The following is a 24,840-nucleotide window of genomic DNA, read 5'->3' as shown; positions in this document are numbered from 1 at the left end:
GAATGCTTTCCCCTCCCCCAAGGGTGCAGCAGGGCCTAGAATCCGGCTTGAATCACTCAGGCTGGCTGCCTTTGCCACAGCCGCATTTCAGAAGACACACCTGCCCCACGTGCAGACAGCGTGCTTTCTGGGGGAGAAACAAAATGGGATGTGCGAGACCTTCACTTTTAGAATCCGAGTGTAATTCTTTTTTTTTTTTTTAAGATTTTATTTATTTATTTGTCAGAGATAGAGATAGCCAGCGAGAGAGGGAACACAAGCAGGGGGAGTGGGAGAGGAAGAAGCAGGCTCCCAGCAGAGGAGCCTGACGTGGGGCTCGATCCCAGAGCACCAGGATCACGCCCTGAGCAGAAGGCAGACGCCTAACAACTGAGCCACCCAAGTGCCCCCCGAATGTAATTCTTGAACCACGACAGCAGCTGGAGAACTGATGTCAGAGGTTCCCCCCAAAACCCTCTCCCTCACCTTCACCCCCACCCCTGTTCTCCCTGGGGTTGGGGGGGTCCCAAGACCACAGTTGGAGAACCACCTGACCCAGCTTGGTGGAGCTCACCCCTGACTTTACACAGGGGGAGCTGAGGCCTGGAGACGGGGAGGGTGTGCCCAAACGGGGTAAGCGGCAGAGCCAGTGTGTCTAGTCAGAGCAGCTGGTGGCCTCAGTGAGCGGAGGCAGGAAGAAGCCGCAGAGAAGGGGAGACTCAGCCAGGACCGGTCAGCAGTCATTGGACAGGTACTATCCTGGGCCTCTGTGACTTCCCTTCTCACTGTGTCTCCAGGGAGTATGGGTTATCGCAACCCCACTTTTCAGATGGGGAAACTGAGGCTTCGTGTGGTTGGGCAGAGGACTCTCATGGCCAGTAGAGGGAGTCAGGGTCCCCATCCCAAAGCCCACACGGGTTCCACTCTGCTGGGCTGTCAGATGTGGTGGCCGTCCACTGAGATGGGGCATCATCAAGCCCCGCTTACGTTTTCTGTGACTTTCGGGATGTGGGCACCCACTGGCCATCCCTAGATGGCAGAGAGCTTCCACTTCCTAAGTTCCCATGTTCAAGGGGACTGGTAGGTGGTGTCAGAGTAACTCCCTTCTCTGCTTAAACTTGAGCCTTCCTGGGCTCCCCATTTTCCTCCGCATGAAGCCCGCGCCGTGAGCAAGCCCCTGGAACCAGCGTGGTCTGGCCCTTGGCCAACCTCACCCACCACACTGGCCTTTCCTTTAACTCCCGAGGCCAGTTTCTGCTATGCTGTTCCTTCTGCCTGGAAGGTTCTGCACTGCTTCTAGCTCCTCTTTATCCTTCAGGTCTTGTAAATGCCCCTTCTCCGGGAAGCCCCCCCAATCCTCTCTGATGAGGTCAGGTTGCCTGGCCTTGGGACACACTGCATTTTTCCCATAGTGTTCACTGCAGTGTGGAAGAAATGATTTTTTTTTTTAATTAATAACTTGCCCACACTAGACTGTGAACTTCATGAGAGCAGGGACTGCCTTGTTCCTACGATGTCTCCCCAGTTTCTGCTGTACTGATTGGTACACAGCAGGTGCTTAATAAATACTTGATGAAGGAGTGAGTGAAACTCTGGCCAGTGGGACACTCACTTAAGCACACTTGTAGTCGGGGACGTGGGGGCAGGTGCTGGAGGGCCACACCTTTGCCAGAGATGTTTGCCCCCAACCTGGGCCATGTGCCAGGACTGGTTCCTGAAAATGAGTGCCATCTCGGTTGAGTAAGCACCTGGGCTGTTCCCAGACTCCTCTGCTGAATTTCAAGAGCCTTTGTCCCTGGGAAAATCGTCCTCACTTTTCATGTCTCCTCAGGTGTGCCTCCACACCTCCCTCACCAGGACAATAACATGCTCACGTGACTGGCCTGGGTGCTGGGGGAAGGGCAGCAGGAGTGAGGGACACACCCCCCCAAAGCCACAATTGGAATTAGAAGTTAGAAGGGTGTAGAGAGCAAGATGGAGTCACTCATGTCAAGCGGGGTCCTGTGCCGAGCAATGACGCCAGCCGTTAAGGGTACCTCGGCTACGAGATGTCGTCGGGGCCAGCACCAGCTGACCACACGCCAGCGCTGGAAACGACCAGAAGCAGCGCAGGTGTGCGGCGGCCCCAACGACTGATAAATCCGGATGTCAGCAGCAGACTGTCAGACTCTTCCGACGTGACCCGTCTATATCTGACCACTTAAAAAAGGCAGCTGCCCGATGGATCTCCCAGCAGAGCTGAGACCCCTCCCCGCTTGGACAGAATAAGCAGTAAGGGCCAAGAGCTGACCGAGACCAGACCCATGTCTCGTCTCAACCGCGCGCCCGCAGACTGACTTTGCGTTTTTTCTGTTTTTTTCTTCACTAACTTCTTCCCCACTCTGTTTTTTTTTTTTTTAAGATTTTATTTATTTATTCGACAGAGATAGAGACAGCCAGCGAGAGAGGGAACACAAGCAGGGGGAGTGGGAGAGGAAGAAGCAGGCTCATAGCGGAGGAGCCTGATGTGGGGCTGGATCCCACAACGCCGGGATCACGCCCTGAGCCGAAGGCAGACGCTTAACCGCTGTGCCACCCAGGCGCCCCCCTTCCCCCCTCTGTTATCTTGTTTGTTGTGTGACTTGTCTTGTGTTCTGCTCTGCACGCCGTGTAAGAGGCCAAGTTAGTCACGTGGTGAGATGTCACTGAGTCTGGAATCCCGAACCTGCTTTATAATGATGTTAACCTTGCTTTATGACTGAATAAAGCTGACATTGTGGAAAGACACGACTCATGACAGAGGGAGGGACCTCTGAAATTATCCGGCCAGACCTACTCCTTTAACCCTCAGGGAAAATGAGGCTCAAAGAGGGACATCAAGTCTTGAAACCAATCCACAGAGTTAGAACGAGATCTTGGGTCCCCTGACAAGAGGGCCTGAGTGCTTCCCACTGTCCTGGACCCCCTGCTTTCACCCCGAGTTTCTGAGAGCTGGGGAGGGCGCATTGATGGTAAGCAACATCACCCTTGGCACCCTCATGGGACCTCGATCGAGTGCCAGCGTGGGTCCCAGGCGAATCTTTAAATATGCCATCTCCCCGAATATTGTCCTTGACGCTTTGAAGGAAGTGCCATTAAGATCCCTATTTTACAGATGAGGAAGCCGAGGATCAGAGAGATGATGTCATTTGCTCAAGGTCACACAGCTGGAAGCAGTAGACCTAGGGTTTGATCCCGTGTCTGCCGGACTCCAGAGTCTGCGTTCCTATCTGTTCCCTTGTCTCCTCATGTTCAGATGCTCAGATTCGGTGCACAATTTATTCCTGTTAATGATACAGGACTCTGGGACCCCTTGAACGAGGGCCACTTTTGAGCCCACAATGCCTCCCAAAGCCTGGCCTACAGGAGAAGCTTGAGAGTGACTATGGAGTTGGATGGAATGAAGACCAGCTTTCAATTTTTCTGTTTCTCCAATTGACTAACAATGGTCATTTGCTGTGATGTGTTGGGTCAGGGACACAATGCTTGGGTCTGCTTGCAGCATCCTCCCCCGTCAAGGCGCCCCCTCCCCCTGTCCCCTGTGGCGTAAGGATGAGGTGGCATTTCTCCCTTTCCTCTACTCTGTGCTGTTTAAATACCCCAAATACTATTTTCATCCAGTAACTGAGAAAATGTGCAAATATTGAGCTGCAGTGTGCTGTGCCGTTTTCCTGGGATGGCAGCAAGCGGGCCTGCTGGCGGGTGTCGCCTTTGCGGTAATTAGGGGAAAGCAGCAGACGGGCCCTGGAAACAGCAAGGCGGGTTGGCATGGTGGCTCTTCACACCCAGAGGAGTTGGCTCAACAAAGCCCATTTGGCACATTTAGTCCTGCTGAAAACCTGGCAGTTGGAGAGGTGACATCACTGGAATCAATTACCCCCACAACTGCCAGTCCTGGGTAGAAATCACTCAAGAAATCAATTCATAATAACCACCCCATTCTTCGAGGGCTGCCTGCCTGCCAACTTCCCAACTGCCTGATTTGCATTAACCCCTTGCACCTCACACTCACACCGGCCCTGAGAGGTCGTGACCGTGACCTACCATCCTCCTTTCACCGAGGAGACTGATGAGACCGTAGGGGCCAAGGGCGGGTCACCCCAAGATGGGCCACTTTGGCACGAACATTATGGTGAGTTAAAAAGCCATCAAACCCCAGTGTCTTCAGGAAAAGTGCTTTACCTCCCCCCAGAACTGCCTAAAAAGAATTTAGATAGAGGACCTGCTCCGGGAAGAGGGCTAGCACCGTAAATAACTGCATTATGGTGTGAACAAGGTATAGTGGATAGCCAGTGTTGGAGCCATGCAGCCACAAGCTAAAGGACACCAGGAGTCCCCAGAAGCCGGAAGCGGCAAAGAGCAGATTCCCCTCTAGAACTTTCCGAGGGCATGCCGTGCTGCTGGCGCTTTGATGATTTGCCCTGGTGATACAGATTTCAGACTTCTGGCCTCCAAAACAAAGAGAATAAATTGTTGGTTGTTTTAAACCATCAGGCTCGCGGGCCTTTGCAATATAGCAGCCCCAGGAAACACACACAGGAGATGACCTGTCGGCGGCCACCCAGCTAGAAAGTGGAGGTGTTGGCCTTCAACACAGCGAATGCTCAGAAAACAGGGCCTGTCGTCGTTGTTGTTGTTATTATTATTATTATCATCATCATTACTGTTGCCTGTGGGAAGGCTGAGGTTAAAATGTCAAAAAGACCATGGATTTGGCCTTCTTTATCCATCCCAGCAGATGCTGCTGGGGAGAGACAGTCTGAGTAACCAGGATTGGATGATCCAGTCTGGGGCGAAGCTATTAACCTGGGGTGGGGCTGGCTCAGGAAAATGATGAAACCGTGTAGGGTGAACACCTCACCCCCACTGAGTCAGTTCCAACCATGAGTAGATTCCTGCTGGCTAAGCTGGTCCTGCAGATGGGCTTGAGAGGGAGTTTGCCACAGAGGGAGCAAACAGGGTGGCCCAACAATGCAAAAAGTTGAGGTGGCTCCTCTGTGTCTGGCTGTATACCCCCTCCCCTCTTAACACTTGACTTACTGATGATGTCATCCTCCGTTCTCTTTGGTTCAAAGTAAACACTCAACATGTGGCCCCTCCCCTCTTCCTTCCATGTCTCCTCCTTTCCCTTCTTTTCTCTTCCCTTCTGTTCTTGAACCATTCAATCCAAGAGCAATTTGGTGGTTCCCAGCAAGGTAAGCATCAGCATTGGGGGAACGGGGAGAGGGCACATGCTGCCCCACAGAGAGGTGTCCTAGCCCAAATGGGGTAAGAAAAGTGTGGGGTGAGGGGAGCCCAGCATGGGCGGCCAGAGCTCATGCAAGTGAGGAGGGCATCCTTGCAGGAGGACAGCCTGGAATGAAGTGTCTGAGATCCAGTGGGCTGTAAGGGGAATCCTTGCTGGGAAGAGGGTGGCATCAACAGTAAGAAATTGTTGCACATGGGGCCAAATAAGCGAACACGTTGAAAACAACAAGGATACCAGATTTCTCACTATTGGACAAGGGAGTTACCAATGCAGAAATGGGAAAAACGGGAATTAGCCCAGTGGGCTTAGATTGTAATTGGATCTACTAGGATGAACTCATGGGGGTTTTTTTTGGTTTTGTTTTTGTTTTTAAGATTTTATTTATTTATCTGTCAGAGAGAGAGAGAGCACAAACAGGGGGAGGAGCAGGCAGAGGGAGAAGCAGGCTCCCCAGTGAGCAGGGAGCCCTATATGGGGCTCAATCTCAGGACCCTGGGATCATGACCTGAGCTGAAGGCAGATGCTTAACCGACTGAGCCCCCCAGGCATCCTGAACTCATGGTTTTAATATAGCAGAGGACTATAGAGATAAACAGAGACAAATATTGACATACGTTGACATAAATGTGTGTGTGTGTGTAATTCTATCCATGGAGAGGATCTAGGAGAGTGACCCCCCAGTAACAGGAAGCACATCTAGATTTCGGTGTCTGAATACTGTTCTCCACTAAAAGGAACTTCAGTGTTTTAGAGAAATGGCTGCTTTCAGGCGTAGGGCAGGGAAAGGACAGGATAAGTCTGAAGTCTGTTGTGCTAGAGAGTAAGGAAGTGCTCACAGAGTGATGGAGACATGTCAAAAGGACCCAGAAGCCAGCCTGAAGGGGCCATTGCAGGTCCAGTCTAGGATAATTTGGCACCTAAATAAAGAATAACTACAATGTATTGTAACCCATGGAATCATTTACATCAGTCTCTACTGACATAAATAAATGGAAAGTTTGATGAAAGGTGGGACATCTGCCTGGCCTCCAAGTACCTCCCTATGGATTATTTATTAATTTCAATGAGGAAAAGAGCAGATTCACGCACAGTGGAGAAGCCTGGAACATACCACCTCATTCAAGGGATTGAAGTTAACATTACCCATAGTGGGATAAAGTGAAGTCATGCATCATCTGTTATGATGCAGTAAGAAAGACACAGCATCACTTCTGTGATAGTTCGTGGTTGTAAAATCCACAATCTACCTCTAAGATGTGTGGGATACCTGGCTGGCTTGGTCAGTAGAGTGTGTGACTCTTGATCTTGGGGTTGTGAGTTCAAGCCCCATGATGGGTGTAGGGATTACTTAAAAAAAATAGAATCTAAGGTGCATGACCTGAGGGGAGCCTAGGGGCTCAGTCGGTTAAGCATCTGACTTCTACTCAGGTCATGATCTCTGGGTCCTGGGATCAAGTCCCGCATCGGGTCTCCTGCTCAGTCTGGGAGCCTGCTTCTCTCTCTCTCCCTCTGCCCCTCCTCCCTGCTCGTTCTCTTTCTCTCTCTCTCTCTCTCAAAATAAAATAAATAAAATCTTTAAAAAAATAAGATGCATGACCTGAATCTAATTAAGAGGCAACTTCAGACAAACATAAACAGAAAGATATTCTCCAAATAACTTCCTGTCTCTTTAACAGTATCCAAGTCATAAGAGCCAGAAAAAGACTCAGGAATGTTCCAGACTGAAAAAGACTCAAGAGACCTCACAGGACAACTTACTATAGGCAACATGAGATCCCGAACTGGACCTTTGTGCTACAGAGGACATCCTTTGGACAAATGGTGAAACTTGAATAGGTCTGAACTTTAGATGGTAATGATGTATCAATGTTAATTTCCTGCATTGATGGTTGTACTGTGATTCCATTGGAGAACATCCTTGCTTGAAGGAAATACACGTTGGAATATTCAGAGTGCTGGGGCATTGTGTTAGCCAACTTCCAATGGTTCGGGGGTGAAAAGTTATTTTTTTTTTAAAGATTTTATTTATTCATTCGACAGAGAGAGAGGCAGCCAGTGAGAGAGGGAACACAAGCAGGGGTAGTGGGAGAGGAAGAAGGAGGCTCCCAGTGGAGGAGCCTGATGTGGGGCTCGATCCCAGAACGCCAGGATCACGCCCTGAGCCGAAGGCAGACGCTTAAAGACTGAGCCACCCAGGCACCCCCAGGGGTGAAAAGTTATTTGAGTTGTACTCACAACTTCTGTAAGTTTGAGATTGTGTCAAAAGAAAAAGAGGGGAAAAATGTTCTGTGTGGCTTACATCGTGTTTTTTAAAATTTTTAATTAGTTGCCAACATCTAAAAATCAAGAGATTTTACCTCTCTTCTACGTTTCTGGCTTCTTGAGAAATCGGAAATGCTAACAATTCAGCAATGAGTGGCCAGGTGAACAGCCACAGTGTCCTTTACTTTTTAAATCTTTTTTTTAAAGATTTATTTATTATTATTATTTGAGAGAGAGAGAGCGCGCATGGGCTCGCACATGAACAGGGTGGGGTAGGGACCCGGCAATTGGTGTTTTTCAAAGCTCTCTGTGCAATTCTGATGTTTATTCAAATTTGAGAACCACTGATCTAGAACTTCCTTCCTTTTACCCCTCACCAGAACCTTCTGCCAGGGAGCTAGTAATGAGGAGTTATCTGGTATTTCCTGAGGTGGGAGGGTTTGATCATTCTGGACCTTTTCTTCCCAGGAGATCATCGTGAGTCTTAGCCTTCTCCACCGCGTCCTGAGAGAGAAGACTTAGAGCCACTGAGCTGCCTTGGTTTCCCCAAAGTGATTAGCTGCTGCTTCTTCTTCTTTTTTTAAGATTTGCTTTATTTATTTATTTTAGAGAGAGAGAGCATGAGTTGGGGGGAGGAACAGAGGGAGAGGGACAAGCAGACTCCTCACTGAGTGCTGAGCCTGACTCGGGGCTCAATCTCATGACCCTGAGATCATGACCTGAGCCAAAACCAAGGGTCAGATGCTCAACTGACTGAGCCAACCGGGCACCCCTACAGAGCCCTTTATTATTTATTTATTTATTTATTTACTTTTAAAGTTTTTATTTATTCACTTGAGAGAGAGACAGAGAGAGCACAAGCAGGGGGAGAGGCAGAGGGAGGGGGAGAAGCAGACTCCCTGGCCAGTTGGGAGCCTGAGGTGGGGCTCAACCCCAGGACCTGGAGATCATGACCTGAGCTGAAGGCAGACGCTTCACCATCTGAGCCAACCAGGCACGCCCCACAGTCCCCTTTATATGGGCCATGTGACCCTTACTCCGCAGTCCCCACCACCCCTACTCCTCATTCCCCATCACTCCTTATTGTATAACACGTAGCCCATAGCATCCATTTATGCTACCAGCTGGCCCCTGGGATCAGCCCAATCCCTACCATAAGGTATGGGAATCTCCCCAGAGCAGGCACTTAAAACATTTGTTGGATGGATGGATGGGTGGGTAGACCAGATGGGCAGACAGATGAACTTTTAAGATACTCCATTAACCTGGAGCAATGACCTTTCTCAGCACATTAAATATTCCATGGCAAGACAATTTTTATAGACTTGAATTTCTTATGTTAGCCATAGTTTCTGGATGGTTTGGCTAGGATGGAGCAAGTTGAGAAATCAGGGTGTTGTCTGATGCTGGAGGTCCTCATTGCAGGTTGTGATCTCTCTGTGGAATTGATGGAGGTGTCTGAAATGTGGGTGGGGTACTGGCACTGGGCCAAGGTGCTAGGTGAGTTGGTGAGGCTTCAAGGAGATGATATCTTAGGATGCCTGAGGTGGCGAGGTGGGGTGGGGTGGGAACAAGCCAAAGTGGTTGGCTTGGGCTCCTATCAGCAGGGGATCTGACTTGTTGGAGCATGTCTGGGTCTGTGTCATGAGCAGGAATGATGATAGCTTTGTCTCCCCAGACCCCCTCACTTCCTGGCTGTACTTGGGTTATGCCCTTGTCTTGGAACAATCTCTTCTCCCATCTGCCCCCTGAAAGATTAAATTAAAAATATTTATTACAGTTTGGCCATTATTTTTCTGGCACGAGTGATTTCTCATTGCCCTTAGGATAAAATCCAAACTGTACCACCCCCTACCTAACCCAACATACCCCTGCTCACCTCCCTGAGCTAAACTCCTATCTCTCCACTCCCATTTCCTCCGCTGCCCCCCCAGGTTGTTTGCACACACCAGACCTTTTGACACCTTAAGGCTTTTGCACAGTCTGCAGCCGCTCTGGCTGACTCCTACTTCTCCTTCAGTGCTCAGCTCTTCGTAGATACTTATTGCCCCAAACTCCTACATCCTATTTCCCTCAGTCCTCCTCTGACACTCTGCTGTTTTATTTTCTTCATTTCTAGTCAAGAGTGTCTGAAATTGTCTTATTTGCGTATTGTATTGTGTTGTTTCCCAAACCAGAATGCCAGCACTACAAGAGCAGGGATTTTGCTGTACTGTTCATAACTTTTATGCACAATTCCACCTAGCACAGTGCATGGCACATCTTGGGCCCGCAATGAATGAATGAACGAGAACCTCTCAACAACAGTGTGCTAGAGTTTTTGGAAAAGATGGGCATTTTAGGACACAAGCATTTAGGTGGGTTGCGACTGCTAAGTGGCGACAAGCATATATCCTGGACTGTAGATGTGGGGTTAGTTTTGGGGAAACGAGTGTCCAGTCAGGCGGTGGTTGAGCTGGATTGTAAACTGGGCCAGGTCCATTAGGTAACATCGGACTGTTCAGGTCAGACTGGACCCCAGATGTTGGGAAACAGGAGACTTAGCTAGGCATGGCTGAGTTAAACTTGTGACTTGAGCAGTGTCCAATGGGTATTGGTATAATCTTAGATCACTGAAGAAGAATCAGACGTCCCCAGTGGTTGTAGCTAAAGAGAACTGCGACCGGAGCAGTGTTCAACAGGCTACTTGGGGCTGTTGGAGGACAGGCTCTGTTCCTGAGGAAACAGGTGTCCTCAGGAGCGCTGGCTGCTTTGGGCTGTATACCTGGGCTGGTAGGTGGGCTGCGTTTGACCTGAGCAATTCTACGCCCCCTTTGGTGAGGACCCGGCCCGAGGCGCACCCAGGTTGGGGGCGGAAAGGCAATACGTGCAGGAACACCTGCGGAAGGCTCGTCTGGGAGCGGCTCACCTGGGAGGACCTGGACCGGCGAGTCGGCTCGCTTCCGCGCCGGACAGGCCGGCCCCGCCCCCGGACCAATGGCGGCGCGGAGGTCCGCGGCAGCGGGCGCGGATTGGGCTGGCGGGCGCGGCGGCGGGCGCGGATTGGCGCTGGCGGGGGGGCGGGCGGAAGTGGCGACGCTGGCGTCCCCGGAGTCTGCGGCGGGCGGCAGTGACGGCCCCAGCGCTGACGGCCCCAGCGCTGACGGCGGCAGCCCAGGGGGCGGCGTGGACGCCCGCGGCGCGGGCTGGGGCATTACCGCCGGCCTCGACCCCGAAATGGCGCTGCTGGCAGAGCACCTGCTGAAGCCGCTGCCCGCGGACAAGCAGATCGAGACGGGGCCCTTCCTGGAGGCGGTGTCCCACCTGCCGCCCTTCTTCGGTGAGCCGGGGCGAGGGGGGGATCCGGCCCCAGCTCTGTCCCAGAGCGCTCCCAGACGCACCCGAACCCCCCATCTCCCTAGCATCCTCCAGCTATGCCTCTCCTAGACACCCCGAATCCTGTTTCCCCAAGCACTCAAGAACCCCTTTACTTCCAGGCACCCCCAATTCTCCCTACTCCGGACCACTCCCAGATCCTCTCTCCCTCCAACATGGCACATCCTCCATTTCTTCCCAGACACCCCCAGATGCTCGGTCTCCATTCCTTCATCTCCAGGCACCTCACATTCCACCATATCCTTCAGATGCCCCCAGTTCTCTATTTCCTTGGGTTCCCCGAATCGTCCATCTCCCCCAGACACCCCTCACTCTTCCAAATCCTCAGTTTCCCAGTCTTCCATCTCCTCGAAAGCATCCCACCCCATTCTCCCCCAAATCCTATATCCCTCACCCCATCATTCCCTCCTTTCTTTTCAGAATGACTTTCAACCCCCTCCCCTTAAAATAATCCTCCCATTTCATAATCCCTCTCTTTTCCTTATTCTCCCAGCCTCTCCCTCACAGGACCTTGTGAAACCTTTTTTCCTCAGAATTCCCCCATTCCTGATCAAAGACGCCCCCCCCCACTCTAAAAGAGAAATGAGGAAACCAGGAAGGATGAGGAGGAGGGTTTTGAAGCTGGAGTTGCAAAATTCTGGCACCCCCTTCTAGAGGGAACCACCTAAGGTTTTTCCTCCATTTAGAACAGGGGTCAGGACAGGGGAAGCTGCTTTGTGGGGGTGACATCAGACACAGGGTGCTTGGTGTGGGCTCTAAAAGAAGACCCCTCCCTTGTAATATCAGGTCCAGGAAGGTTGTGGGAGCATGAGGAAGGCCTTCCCTAGCCCAGCTTCAGAGCTGCCTCCCTCCCCTCCCTGAGGCCAGCCCAGGCCCTGGATGGAAAATGGGAAATAGAAGACAATACCGTCTGCTCCTGCCCTTTGCCTTTTGGGTCCTGGCTAAAGGGTGCAACTTGAACCTCTGCTTTCTTCTCTTCCATGTGGGCTTGCCCAGCACCCTGCCCTGCTGGTGCACTTGGTGGCCTTGCAGGAAGATACCAGTCCCCAGGGTGAAACCCACAAACTGACAGAACCTTAACACTGACTTGGGACTGAAGAGATCTGGCACCTGGGCAGTCACTCACGTTCCCCCTAGTGGGTGATTCCCATCTGGGAAATGGGGATCCCGATCTCTAAGGCGAGCTGCAAGGAGTAAATGTGTGTTGAGCCCTGAGGCCTTAAGTGCCAAATAGATCCTAACCCCCGGGGGGAGGGAGAGGAGGGCTGGTGCTTATCCTGTGAGTTCTCGGATGGAGTTTTGGTTCCTTCACATGGTAGGTGATTAATCAGTGTTGGAGGGAGTGCAGTCTCTGGGTCTGTATGATCCTCAGACCTGGGTAAGCAACCCGAGAGCAGGGTCTTGGTCTTTTATGTCCGCTGCTGCATCCTCAGTACCCAGAACAGTGCCCGGCACATAGTAGGTGCTTAGTCAGTACTCATGGAACGACTGAAATGTGCTTATTATTGGTATCTCAGTATTGAGATAACACAGACCCTCCAGGCAGGGGCTTGGGAACCAAGTGACTTCAGCGCTGAGGACTCATTTATTTTTATGCCTCCCACCGCACCTCGTGTTCTATGAACATTCGCAGGGCGGAGCCCGCTTGCCTGGTCAAGGACTCAGAATCTGTTGAAGCTAGTGGTTCTCCGCGGAGGGCAGTTTGGCCCCTCAGGGGACATCCAGCAATGTCTAGAGGCATTTTAGTTTGTCCCAGGTTGGGGGGGGCATGCAGGGAGGTGCCGCCCGCATGCAGGGGCTAGAGGCCCGGCATCTGCCGAATACCCTTCAGTGCACGGGACAACCATCGCCACCAAGAATTGAGCCAGCCCCAAATGTTAGCAGTGTCGAGGCGGAGAAACCCCAAGCTAAGCCCTGTGGTCTCCCCTTATGGTCAGCCCTGGTGCGCGCCCTGTAGTTCTGCAGCCTGGGCTGGGGGTGGGGGAGGCGCCCTCCCTGGATGTGATTATCTGGCTGGTTTTAGAGGAAAGGGGATGGTGGCCCCTGGAGCCGGCAGTGCTGTGATGCCAGGGCTGAAGAGCATGCCCTCCTCCCTTTCCCTGATCTCAAAGGACCCTTGTCTTTGCTATGAGCTCTGTGCTGTTTGGCATCACATCTGTTGACAGAAGCGCCATTGATACAGTGGCCCCAGCGGGTTGGCCCACACAGAATCATTCTTGGCACTCTAAAAAAAAAAAAATTGCGATGATCCATTTGGAACCATTATGCTTGTCTGGGGAGAAGAATTTTGCCTGAGGATTGAAGGTTTCCAAGGACGCTCCCACCAGGGGCTTTTCTCTGGGACTCAGGGGTCAGTTGAGATCCACTGTGGGCTGTAACTCAGGGGCTCTGTGAAATCTTGGGAGCGTCTGGTGACCTGGATGATCTGGGTGGTTTCTGTGTGTCTCTCGAACGGGACAGGTCTGGCTCAAAGGAGATGTAAGAAGTCCAAGGGAGGTTGCAGCGACAATTCCCTCCAAATCAGGGTTTCTCGACCACAGCACTGCCGCCAGTTGAGGCTAGAACACTCTTGGGGAGGGGGGGGCGTCCTGCATGCTGGAGGATGTTTCAGTGGCATCCCTGGCTAGATGCCAACAACCAAAAATGTCCACAAGGAGACAAAATCTGAGAACCACTGTTCTTGATATACACAGGGAAAAGGGCTGGAAGCTGTGGTTTTATTTTTTAATTTATTTTTATTTAAGTAGGCTCCGTGCCCAGCGTGGAGCCCAATGTGGGGCTTGAACTCATGACCCTGAGATCAAGACCTGAGCTGAGATCAAAAGTTGTACACTTAACCGACTAAGCCACCCCGGCACTGCGAAAGCTGTGTTTTTAAAAAGTGCTTATTGGGGCGCCTGGGTGGTACAGCGGTTAAGCGTCTGCCTTCGGCTCAGGGCGTGATCCCGGCGTTATGGGATCGAGCCACATCAGGCTCCTCCGCTATGAGCCTGCTTCTTCCTCTCCCACTCCCCCTGCTTGTGTTCCGTCTCTCACTGGCTGTCTCTATCTCTATCTCTGTCGAATAAATAAATAAAATCTTAAAAAAAAAAAAAGTGCTTACTGCTGCCAGGAAGATCTGTTTATCGAAGGACAATTGAGCAAGAAGAAATGATTTTTTTTTAAAAATCTCCCTTTCGTTTATTGAGCACTTACTATGTGCCAGTACTCTATGTGGATTCGTTCACTAATCCTCTCAGAACCTGTGCAGGTACAGTTTTTTGGTTTGTTCATCTTTGTTTTGAGAGCATCTCTGCTGAGCTTTCAGGGTATTTTCCTTCTGCACTCATTTTTATCCATCTTTCAGGGGAAAGCATATAAGCTGCCTTTTCCGCCCAGCTCTACAGCCTGACCATCTTTCCAGGCCGATCATCGTTTTTCGTGGCTGCTTAGAACTCCTCTGTTTGAACGTGGCCATTATTTATGTAACCAGTCCCCCGCGGTGGGACACTCACATCGCTTCCCGTTGTCTGCTCGGGGAAATAACGCTGCAGTGAACATCTCCGTGTATGTTTCTTTGTGTACTTCTTTCATTCATTCTAATTTTTAGAAGTGAAATTGCTGGGTCAAAGGATGTGAAAGCTTTTAACCTATTACTGCAACGACATCTCTTTCACTTTCGTCCGGTGTGGTTTGTGACAGAATTGGCTGGCCTGCGTGGATGCTGATTTTTGGGGCGGCAGGTCAGATGTGGCTTAGAGCATCCACCTTGTGGGCTAGCCCTTCCTCCTTCTCTCCAGCTTTTACTATGTCCACTTAGAGTCCAGCCCTTTGCCCATCTTCTTCCTCCACCTTGACCCAGTAATTGGATCTTGCCTCTGAGTGATCAGCTTGCAACTGACTTCTGTGAGGCCTGCTCTCTCATCTTTTAGGTCAATTATGCAGCACTGTTCTCCAGCATTAACAATTAGAGGGCTGGGGAGAGTGGGAGGGGGGAGGGAGAGACTTAGATGTCATTTCATCTTGTCACTCCCTGCCTAGAAGCTTATCTCCACGGGAAAGTTGCCTCATCCAGAAAGTCTTTCCTAACTTCCTTAGACTACCATAGAACCTATCACATTCTGTGACTTTAAGCTATTTCAGTGCCTAGCCCTGGGCGAGCTACTAGTATTTGCTCAGTGAATGCTTGTGGTTCCATCCCCCCCCCCCTTTTTTTCTGGGTGCTTTCGAGAAGCAGTTTTGTGTTTCTTTTTCTAAATTAAAATACATAACTCATAAACCATACCCACGGCAGACATTATTAATCAATCATGACCGTGTTCTCTCCTTTTAAGTCTAGACACAACCTTGGCGTTTTTCTTAACATGCTGCTCTAGGTCAGACGTGGCACGTGACATCACACCTGTTTGCTTTCACTCTCTGGGGAGAAACTAAGTTGCAGGAGCTAAAGGGAATAATTTCCATTTCTCAGTTCCTGAAATCCAAATTCTGGGGGTGATTTTTCTTCATTCAGATCTTTTGTTTAATTAAATGGATGTCCAGAGAGTCAGGCCTTACACGAATCTGGTGCTCGTCAAGTAGTCATAGGGAAAACCCCAGAAAGAGTGCTCTCCCATCCCTTTGGTTCAGTGCTTGCTCTCATTTGGGGGGCCAGTGGCAGCCCAGCAGCACAGAATAATCTTCTTGTTATACAGCCAGAGAAGCTGAGGCCCAGGAGGTTAGGTGACTTGCCCAGGGTCACACAGCTGGGGGATTAACCAGTAGAGTCCAACTAGAACTCAGAACTCCGGCCTCTGGACTCCTTACGCAGTGGTTTTGGCTTGTGCATGCCTGCCTGCTCTCCTGGCTTCCTGTCTGAGAGAGGAGACCCCACCTCTGGCTCCCCGTGGACCCAGCCTGGACCGAAGAAGTCCAGGGTTCTGCCGGCCCCACAGTGACTTGCCCAAGTTGCTGGGAACCGCAGACCAGATATATTGGTTTCGTCTGGGGTGTGTGCCTCATCATTGGCCTGCCCAGCCGGGCCCATAACCCTTGCTCATTTGAATGCAAGTTTGAAGGACTAGGATATGGAAGTCTTCCAGTGGGGAGGTCCCAAACAGGTCAGATTATCCTGTAATTGGGACATGGCATTAACCCGCCTGGGAACGAGCCCCACCAGCGTCCCTTGGTCTATGAGTAAGAAGTTCCCCTTCTTTCGGGGAGGTTATTCTCCCCATTGCAACAAGCGCCTTCCGGGACTTGGGATCACCTGTCAGATCTCTGCAACGTTTTGTTTTGTTTTTGAAGTTTATACGAATAGATGTTTATTTTTGGTTTTATATAGAATATCCTCCAGAAAGATAAGAAGCTCTATTAACCCTCTTACTGTTGCAGGTTAGTTATCATTTTGGTTGAGTGTCTGTTGAGTGCTGGATTCTTTAGGGACAGGACATAGACCATATACCTGGGAGGGAAATTTCCAGAAGGAAGAAACTATGTCCCGTGGGAGCAAGAAGCCAAAAATACCCTTTCTGCAATGGGTTTTGGCAATCTTGAAACTGCCTGCAGACTCTCGTTGTTAGTTGGCGGTGCCTTTGCAAGTAGTTAGGGCCCACTGGGCTGGAGGAGCCTTACTGTGTGCGTGAATTTGTTCTGATGTGTCCCGCTCCTGGTCTCATCTGGCCCCAGTAAGATCCGAGGAACACCTGATGGGAGTGCTTCCGCTGGCCCAGTCGTCTTGGCCTCTTGTCTCCGTAACAGCTGCGGTTCGCTGAGGCTCGGCAGGGAGAAGTCACTTCGGGTAGACCAAGACAGCTGCGGTCTGTCACGTGCTGAAGGCCTTGCTCTGAACATCACAGATAGATGAATGGAAAGAAGCAGGGGCACTGGTGTCAGGCTGAGCCAGCCCGAGCTCGAGTCCTGGTTCCATGGTGCCAAGGCTGTGTCTAGGCAGACGCTCATCCCCTCTCTAGGCCTGTGGCCCCGCCTGTGAAGCGGGACACTGGGCCTCTCAGGAGGGTCGATGGAGGTGATCTTCCCAAACGATGTGGGTACTCGATGCCCTGAATCACTCCGTCTTTGCACAGGTGGGACAGATGGCCTCAGGCTTTCAGACACTGCCGCTCTTGCCACACGGCCCTTGGGAAATGAAGATCTTCCCAAAAGAAGCCATCTCCGGGTCTGGTGACGGTCTGCCAGGACTCGGGGCAGTCTGGCTGTCTGGCTGCTGCTCTGAGATTGTCCCGGCACCCTCGTTTATAACCCCCAAAGGTCAGTGCAGAGCACAGACCCATGGCGCCTGCCCGCTCTGTCCTCCAGGGACAGTGATCGGATCCTCCTCAGCTCTGTGTTCAGAAAAGTCCGGCCCCGAGGTCAAGGGCTGAAGTCCAGCCTCTGCTCCTGGAGGGAATAAAATGGAGAAACAGGAGGGAAAAGACCCAAGCGTCTATTCCGTCTCTTGCTAGCTCAAGAGGTGCTCCTCACCTCCAACACAGGGCTGCTTGGGGGAACAGGGCCCTACTGCGGATCCCCAGAAGTTGGGCCCTCCCCAGACCCGCCAGTGCACCCGCACCCGGCTGAGCAGAGCTGCCCAGCAGGTGTAGAAGCAAAAGGAAAAGAATGAGTGGCATGAGTGACAGAGGGCTTTATAAAGTGTAACGTGTGCCCCCCCATCATAGCTAGTGTAACCCCCCTCTGAACTAGCTGCTTATCATGATCTCAGGAATGAGGAGGAGTTGGTACCATTTTGCAGAAGAGGACACTGAGGTTCAGAGTGGTGAAGGGATTTGACCAGGTGGCACAGCTAGAAAGTGGGTCCACAGGGCCCTGCAACAAGGGAGGGCAGTCTTATTCAGGGCAGAGACCAGGGCATTCAGCCCTTTGTGCTGGCTCTTCCCCGCAGTTTGTGGGGGCGGGGGGTGCTAGGAGGCCCCCATCTGGCATGACAGTCCTTACTTTCCTGAGCACGGGGTTGGCAATGCAGGGGTTCTGGTCTTAGGTTTCATTGTTTCCGTTTAAAAAAATGGTCTGGGTGGGTGTTAACTCCTTTTGTTACCTTCCTACAGTGTTACTTGTATCAGGGGCCTTTTTTCTTTGCTGCTGCTTCTTTTTTTTTCTTTTTTTTTTTTTTTTTTTTTTTTAGAGTGTTAACTGTAGCTGAGCTTTTAAGTCATTACAGCTGATCAGCCCTCTCCAGGGTCCTATAAAAACCAGCCAGCTCACACTTCCCTGTGCTCGGAAATGATTCATTTTCTGCCTTGCTTTCCCCCCCAGTTCCTTACTCCACTCCCTTCTGAGATCTCGTTTTTTTTAGCTATCTGGAATACATTTGAAATCGTGATTTTATGACTGGAGGTTTCCTGCTAATTGTATCCATGCCCACCCATGGAGACCCCTTTCCTCCCTCCCTTCCTCTCTTTGTCCTTTGATTTCTCAGTCATTGGGATCATTCTTTCCTGGATTTCCTGTGCCAGTTGAAAAAGATGGAAATGATGTTATCAATAGTAGTAATAATCATAAACATACAGAGTGCTCCCTTTTTTCTGGAGTGCTTACTAGGTGCCAGAGACCATGCAGAGCCCCTCATGCAACCTGATTTAAGCCTCCCAGCAACCCTGTGAGGTGGGGTCCATTATCAGCCTTATTTTACAAATGTGGAGGAGACCGAGGCTCAGAGAGGTTAACTGCTTTCTCCCAGGCCACACAGCAAGTGAAGAAAAACCCATTTCCTAACCACATTCCCACTTCAAGGCTGGTTTTTGCCAAGAAGCTGGGCAACTATGGACAAAGAGAGTTGGCCTGTCATAGGGGTGATTTTTAAAAGCAATGTTTTGGATTGTTTTGTAAACATTCTTTCCTCCTTAGCCAGGATTTTTTTTAAATGGCAATTCACAGACCAACAACAATAAAGTGCTTTATCTCAATAAGTTTTAGTTTTAGGAAGGTGGGCATTCTCAGCGTTCTTGTTCTTCAAAACAGGCCTTGTTGCAAACTGAGCCATCACACACACACACACACACACACACACACACACACACCCCACCCCACATACCTGTGGATTAATAAATGATTCATCTCCACGGGCTGTAATTTTAGTGCCTCTCATTATGGTCCTTGTAACGCAGGACCTATAAAGTTAATCTGCCCCACGTCTTTAACAACAAAACCTTATTATCTGGCTATTGGAAAAAAAGAATTGAATTTGAAATAGAACCTTCCCAAACCAGGCTCCTAGCATCAACGACACAGGCATTCTGTTCTTGCTTTCTGGAGTAAGTATTTATGGGTTGGGCTAGGTGTTTTCCGTCCTGAATCACACAGGCTGAAAGTGAAGCCATGTGTCTAAGAAATGGAATCCTTTGTATTCCTTTTTTTTTTTTAAGATTTTATTTATTTTTTTGACAGACAGCACAAGCAGGCAGAGTAGCAGGCAGAGGGAGAACCAGGCTCCCCGCTGAACAAGGAGCCTGATGTGGGACTCGATCCCAGGACCCAGGGATCACGACCTGAGCCAAAGGCAGTCGCGTAAACAACAGAGCCACCCAGGAGCCCCATGCTCTGTATTCCTGAGACGCAGTGAGAGGGCGGGCCAGGCAGGGCATTTGGGTCACCCTGGTGTCCAGTGTGTTGGGGCAGCTTGCATGGAGCGTGGTGTGGTCTTGCTCAGAGCACAGCGACTCTTGCTTTCCAACCACGTTGAGGCCAGAGAAAGCAGAAATGAGTCTGATTCTGGGTGGCATATGGTGACTGCTGGCTCGTGGGGAATTCTGCTGCCTGGGCATTCTCCCTCATCTGAACTGTGAAGACCCAGGCAGGAGGTTGTCCAGCCAGAATCGTCTCGGCGGTCAGACACGAAATGCTCACTTGGTACCTCCATCCTCTTATTTTGCAGGTGATGCTGACACAGTTGGCTATTTATTTTTCTAAGTATCTATCAGAATGAATGCACTGCAGAGAAAGCAGGAGGAAGTGATCGGCACCCATCAAGAGAAGTTTCTTTTAAACTGTGCAGAGCCGTTTAGTGAAGGGTTGAGGGGGTCTGTGATGTTGCTGGGTCACGCCTTTATCATAATTCATATTTTCAATGATGGCCCTGTTTAGAAAACCGTGCCTGGCATGCTTTACGAAAAAGCATGGACATTTGCGTTACATTTTGATGAGTTTCATACAGAATGGTTGAACTCAAGGTCAGTGCATTCATAAAACTTGGTATTTAGAAAATATTTCACTGCTTTATTTTCTTTTTATTATTGAGATAAGGCATTTTATTGTTGTTCTGTGATTTGCCATTATTCTGTTGAGTTGGGTTTCTTATTGATTTGTTAGAGCTCTTTACATATTAGGGGTAATAATCTTCCATCCATGGTTTGTTTCACTGATCAGCACCCCAACCATCGGTTTGTTGTTCGCCTGTGATTAGTGATGGGATGTCTCCTCATGCCGCATACAAGACGTCTCTGGATTTTGTAATCAGATTTGTGGTATTTTCCTTAATGCATTCTGGGTTGAGTAGCAGGCTTAGAAAAACCTTCCACAGCAAACAAAAGGGGCCATTTGCCACGTATTCCAGATAACCAAGGCTTATCTATATTTAGAATCTGTGCATTAGAGTTGGTCCTAGGGAGTAAGATGGTGGAGTTATATCTGATTTTTCTTTCTTTCTTTTTTTGTTTTTTGTTTGGCTTTTGTTGTTGTTTTAAGACAACTTCCTTTCTCCCTGGAGGTCAGAGGAGGAACCTGGAAGCCATCCAAGCCCCCTCCCTTCCTTCTGGCAGAGGGCTTCTGGATGGCATTTTAAAGAGCCTGTTTGCCAACAACAATAAAAAACAGCTTTGAGGTATCTGCCAGACTGGTAAAACAAGAAAGGTGATTTGGGGCAGGGCTGCATACTACAGGAAAGGTAAGCCTGGGTAGCGTCACGCTCTATCCGGAGTAGGGGCAGCCTGAGTTTAAAGTATCTGAAAGGCCACAGTGTGCTTGGTGATTAAAATCATCTTCTGGTTTTCCTCTTGGAATACTCTCCCTTTGGTTGAGTTCACACGGGATGGAAACATTCTAGAAAGAAAGGTGAGGGAGTAGTGGAACCAGCCTTGGTTCTGTAATCATGTCCGGGTGCCCGGCTTCCTCTGTGTGACCCTAGGCAGGATCTGTCGGCTTTTTGGGCCTGGTGGCCTTGGGTGGGTCACGGTGAAGCAGGTGTCAGCTCAACTACACCCGGAGCACCTCCCGTTCGCCTGACGCCTGTGGGCTGTGGCCAGCGAGGGGCCTGAGCCCAGCATGGCTGAGTCACTCGTCCAGAGTCACTCCAGACCTGAGACCTGAAGCCCGAGCAGCGACTCTGGAGGGCCACGCTGCTGCTTCCCTGACCCCAGGTGGTCTGCTTCCAGGTGCCCCTAAACCAACCTCAGCCTGCACGGGTGGGTCCACGGAGATGCCTTTCCTGCTGGAAGTGGATTCTGGGGCCCGCCCCCCTCCCTCCGCCTCCCCCTCCCAGCTCCCGCTCTGCTCCCAGCTCTAGAAGTGCGCTTTCCACCCACATTCCTACCCCCAGCGGAGCAGAGGCTCTGTCCCACCGTGCTGGCCACGCCACACAAAACCGCTGCTGTCAGGGCCCGGCTCCTGCTGACCACGCGGCCTCGTGACCCGCAGAGCGCACTGTCAGGGGAACAGGGAACAAAAAGCCTTTCTCCTGCCACCAGGGCTGCCAGGCCGCTCAGAACCGCACAAGAGCCTTTTCAGAGCCCAGGAGGCCAGATACCATGTCTCTGCATCTCTGAAATGTGTGTCGACTGACCCGAGTCACCGGGACATGCCAGTCAACCGCCCAGGCACGGTTGACCATGACCTCTGGTGAAGACACCCCGGGGTTTCTCCTTCTCCCTTGGTAGGTTTGCCTTGCAGTTGGCTTGGAGCAGGAAGAGCCATCGCAGCAGGGCACGGATGACTCGCGGAGACCTGCCCGGGGAGGCACAGCCAGGGAGACTGAGGCCTGAGCCCCTTCCCAAAGTCTCCGCCATCTCGGTGGGGTGGGCGCCTTGAACTATGCATTGGGTCCATTGGTGCAACGAGCCTGGCGGGAGGTTTACTGCCTCATTTGGGCCACAGATGCTGCCCGAGTGCCTGACGGGGTCTGGCTGCTTGCCAGGCGCTGGAGACACGGGGGAACCCAGGCGACCTGGTCCCTGCCCTCTCAGAGCTCAAGTCCAAGGCTGAGACGGAGGGTAACCGGCGTTACACATGGGACCACAAGCACTGTCACGGCAAAACGGACTTGGGGAAAGAGGAAAAGGAAAATACATGACTTTAGGAACAACAACTAACCAACCCATCACAACAAAAATAACCCTGACTTTTCCCCCAGCATTTTATACGACCATTTGCAAACATGGCAAAATTGGAAGAATTTTACAGCGAAAATTTATATACCCACCACCTCTACTCTGCCGTTAATATTTGACGGCCCCTGTCTCGCCATCCGGCACTTCACCCCGTATGTTTGGACAGTTGGCATTTTTGGAAGGTGGGGACCTGAAGCCATCAGCCAGCGCCAAGGAGCAGCTGTCCCTTTAGAAGGGCTGTGCCGGTCCCCACACATCTCATCTGTGGCACCCGGCTGGCCCCAGCGAGGTTGGGAATTGGTGACCCCTGGCCGCACTGTCAGGAGGGGAACAGGCACTGTGGGTGGCGAGGGGTGGGGGCTCCTGGCTCGCTGGCATTATTAGTCAAGTCGAGAACTCCTTGTCGTTTGAGGGAGCTAGTAGTAACATGCTGCAGTGTTAGCAAATGGCACGACCTGTCCGGGGTGGCACCTGCTGGATGAAGTCAGTGGTTCACCAGGCAACATTAAAGAGTGGGATGGAGTAGCTACCTCACTTATGAGTGCCCTTGGCAGGTGTGTGAGGCCAGAGTGCTCAGGATGGAGGGCAGCAGGCCGCCCGGACCCCCGGCCCAGCCCCTTGGTGCCTCCACAGGCGTGGGAGAGAAGCCCAGCAACAGAGAGAACGCTGGCCCGTCAGCCTGAGGATTCTGTGCCCGGAGCCTGCAGCAGGGCGAGCGAGGCCCCAGCCCTGTCCCGACAACGAGGGGCCTCAGGAAGGCAGAACATAGAGGGGACGCGGGCACAGGCCAAGGGGGTTCCCGTTTGGCAGAGACTCTGCGGGGCCTAGTGGCTTATAAGCACAGCTGAGTGACATCTGGGTGATGTTTGCTAGACCGTGGAATTTGAGGTCACCAAAATGATCAAAGTCTGTTTCTTGAGTGTTCCTGCCCCGGGGCACTCTGCTAGATGCAGCCACTGCGTGATTTTGAATTCCCGAGACGACCCTATGAATGAAGCACTCTTACTGCCGCTTTTGACACGAGAGGAAACTGAGGCACACAGGCGAGCAGACTTGCTCAACTGGGGTATGGGAGGGGCAGGATTCGAACCCCACCTGGCTGGGTGCCTACCCCACTTTCTTTCCATTGGGTTTTGGGGTATTTCATTTCTAGTGTCTTAAAGCTGTTTCCCCAGTGCACCTCCCTTAACAGCTGTGCTTAGACTCTTCCAGATGGTTGGCCAGGTGTGCTGGGTCACCTTGGGTGGAATTCAGCCTGCGGATGTCCCTCCCCCAGTCCTCTGCTCCTGTGCGGTCAAGGTGGCGTGCATAACGAGGCCCTGGCCAGACAAGCAGAGTCTGGCCCTGGTGTTCCCCCTGCCACCATGGGTCTGGTACCCACGCCCAGCCTGCTTGGGCGTCTTTATCCCCAGGCTCTGTCAGGGTGGCAGGTCTCTGGATGCAGCATTGAGGACAGTGAGAACGTGCTGGGGGAGCTCAGCTGTCGTCAGGTTCTGGGGGTGAAGTTCACGTTGAACCTACTCATCTCTGGTCGTCGTGACGGCCAGGGGGTCACAAAGGAGGGAAGGGGGGCAGGCAGGCCACAGGCTGCTCGCATTTCAGGTCTGCCGATTTCTAGGTCTGCCTTTTCTCAACTTAAAGGTGTCACCAGTAACACCAAGAAAGGAACCAAGAAAGGAAAAAACCCCTCCAGTTAAGAACATTCCGGTTCCAGAGATAGACAAATGCGTGTCTTGGGAGTGGACTGTTTCAAGCCCTGCCCACGGCATGTCTGATCGGTCCTGTTGCCCTACTGGCTAGATGGGAAAACTGAGGCTGGGGGAGCTGAAGGGACACAGCCCAGGCCACACTGCCCATGCGTGCACAGCTGGGGGTCGAGCCGCATTCCTCAGGTTCTGTTAAGTGACTGAGGTACCATTGCGGGTGTGTTCTCCTGGGCTCTAATGCAGGGTCTCAGAACCTTGGAGCCTCTGAGTCCCCAGCTCATTTCTTTCTTAGAAGCTGGTGAATGAGAAGGTCATTTTTAATAAATCTGGGCCCTCTTCTGTCTCATAAGATTCCTCAGTCTGCCTCCTGGCCGGCTGGTCAATTAGTGGTGATGCACCTTGTTGGCCAAGATGGGTTTATCAGAGCACTGGTTCTGCAAGGTACTCTACAGCTGTGCCATTCAGTATGGTAGCCATGGGCCATGTGTGCTGTGTATATTTCAGTGCATGGAAGTCAAATAAAATTACAAATCCAGTTCCTCAGTCACAGCACATTTCAAGTGCCCAGTAGCCACATGGGGTCCATATTAGTGCGGATATAGAACATTTCCATCACTGGACGAAGTTCTGGACAGTGCTGTCCGAGGGAGAAAGAGTGCTGCGGACGAAAGGGTTTGCCCCCTAGATATTCCAGTTGCATTTAAAGGCTCTGACAAGTCCTGCAGCAAGAAACCGGTCTTACCTGGAGCCCAGCACTCCATCTTAACTTGCCCATGAGCCTTTTCAACACCTGTAAATAGCTCGGCTTTTCCCTCAACACACCAAGTGACCCTCCTTCCTGTTCCCAAGCCTCTGTGGCCTGGGGCGTTCCTGAATCTTCATCGGGGCTGAGAATCTGAATCTCTCTTCTTATCTTGTCCCCAGATTGCCTCGGGTCCCCAGTGTTTACTCCCATCAA

At 51.3% G+C, this 24,840-nt stretch overlaps 1 protein-coding gene across 1 annotated transcript in view; it reads left to right on the top strand.

Annotated features, from left to right (window-relative positions):
* Positions 1 to 10,559: 10,559 nt before the first annotated feature.
* The window catches only part of GLTP (glycolipid transfer protein), a 20,755-nt gene continuing 6,474 nt past the window's right edge, over positions 10,560 to 24,840 (top strand). Inside the window, exons 1-2 of the mRNA XM_034637896.1 lie at positions 10,560 to 10,826; positions 24,807 to 24,840. Coding sequence (XP_034493787.1) covers positions 10,724 to 10,826; positions 24,807 to 24,840 — 137 coding nt within the window. The 5' untranslated portion in view covers positions 10,560 to 10,723. The remainder of the gene's footprint in view (positions 10,827 to 24,806) is intronic.

This window comes from Ailuropoda melanoleuca, chromosome 12 (assembly GCF_002007445.2).
Source record: "Ailuropoda melanoleuca isolate Jingjing chromosome 12, ASM200744v2, whole genome shotgun sequence".
Lineage (NCBI taxonomy): Eukaryota > Metazoa > Chordata > Mammalia > Carnivora > Ursidae > Ailuropoda > Ailuropoda melanoleuca.
Note: the sequence above shows the minus strand (reverse complement) of the source record. Positions and strands in the feature narration are given on the sequence as shown.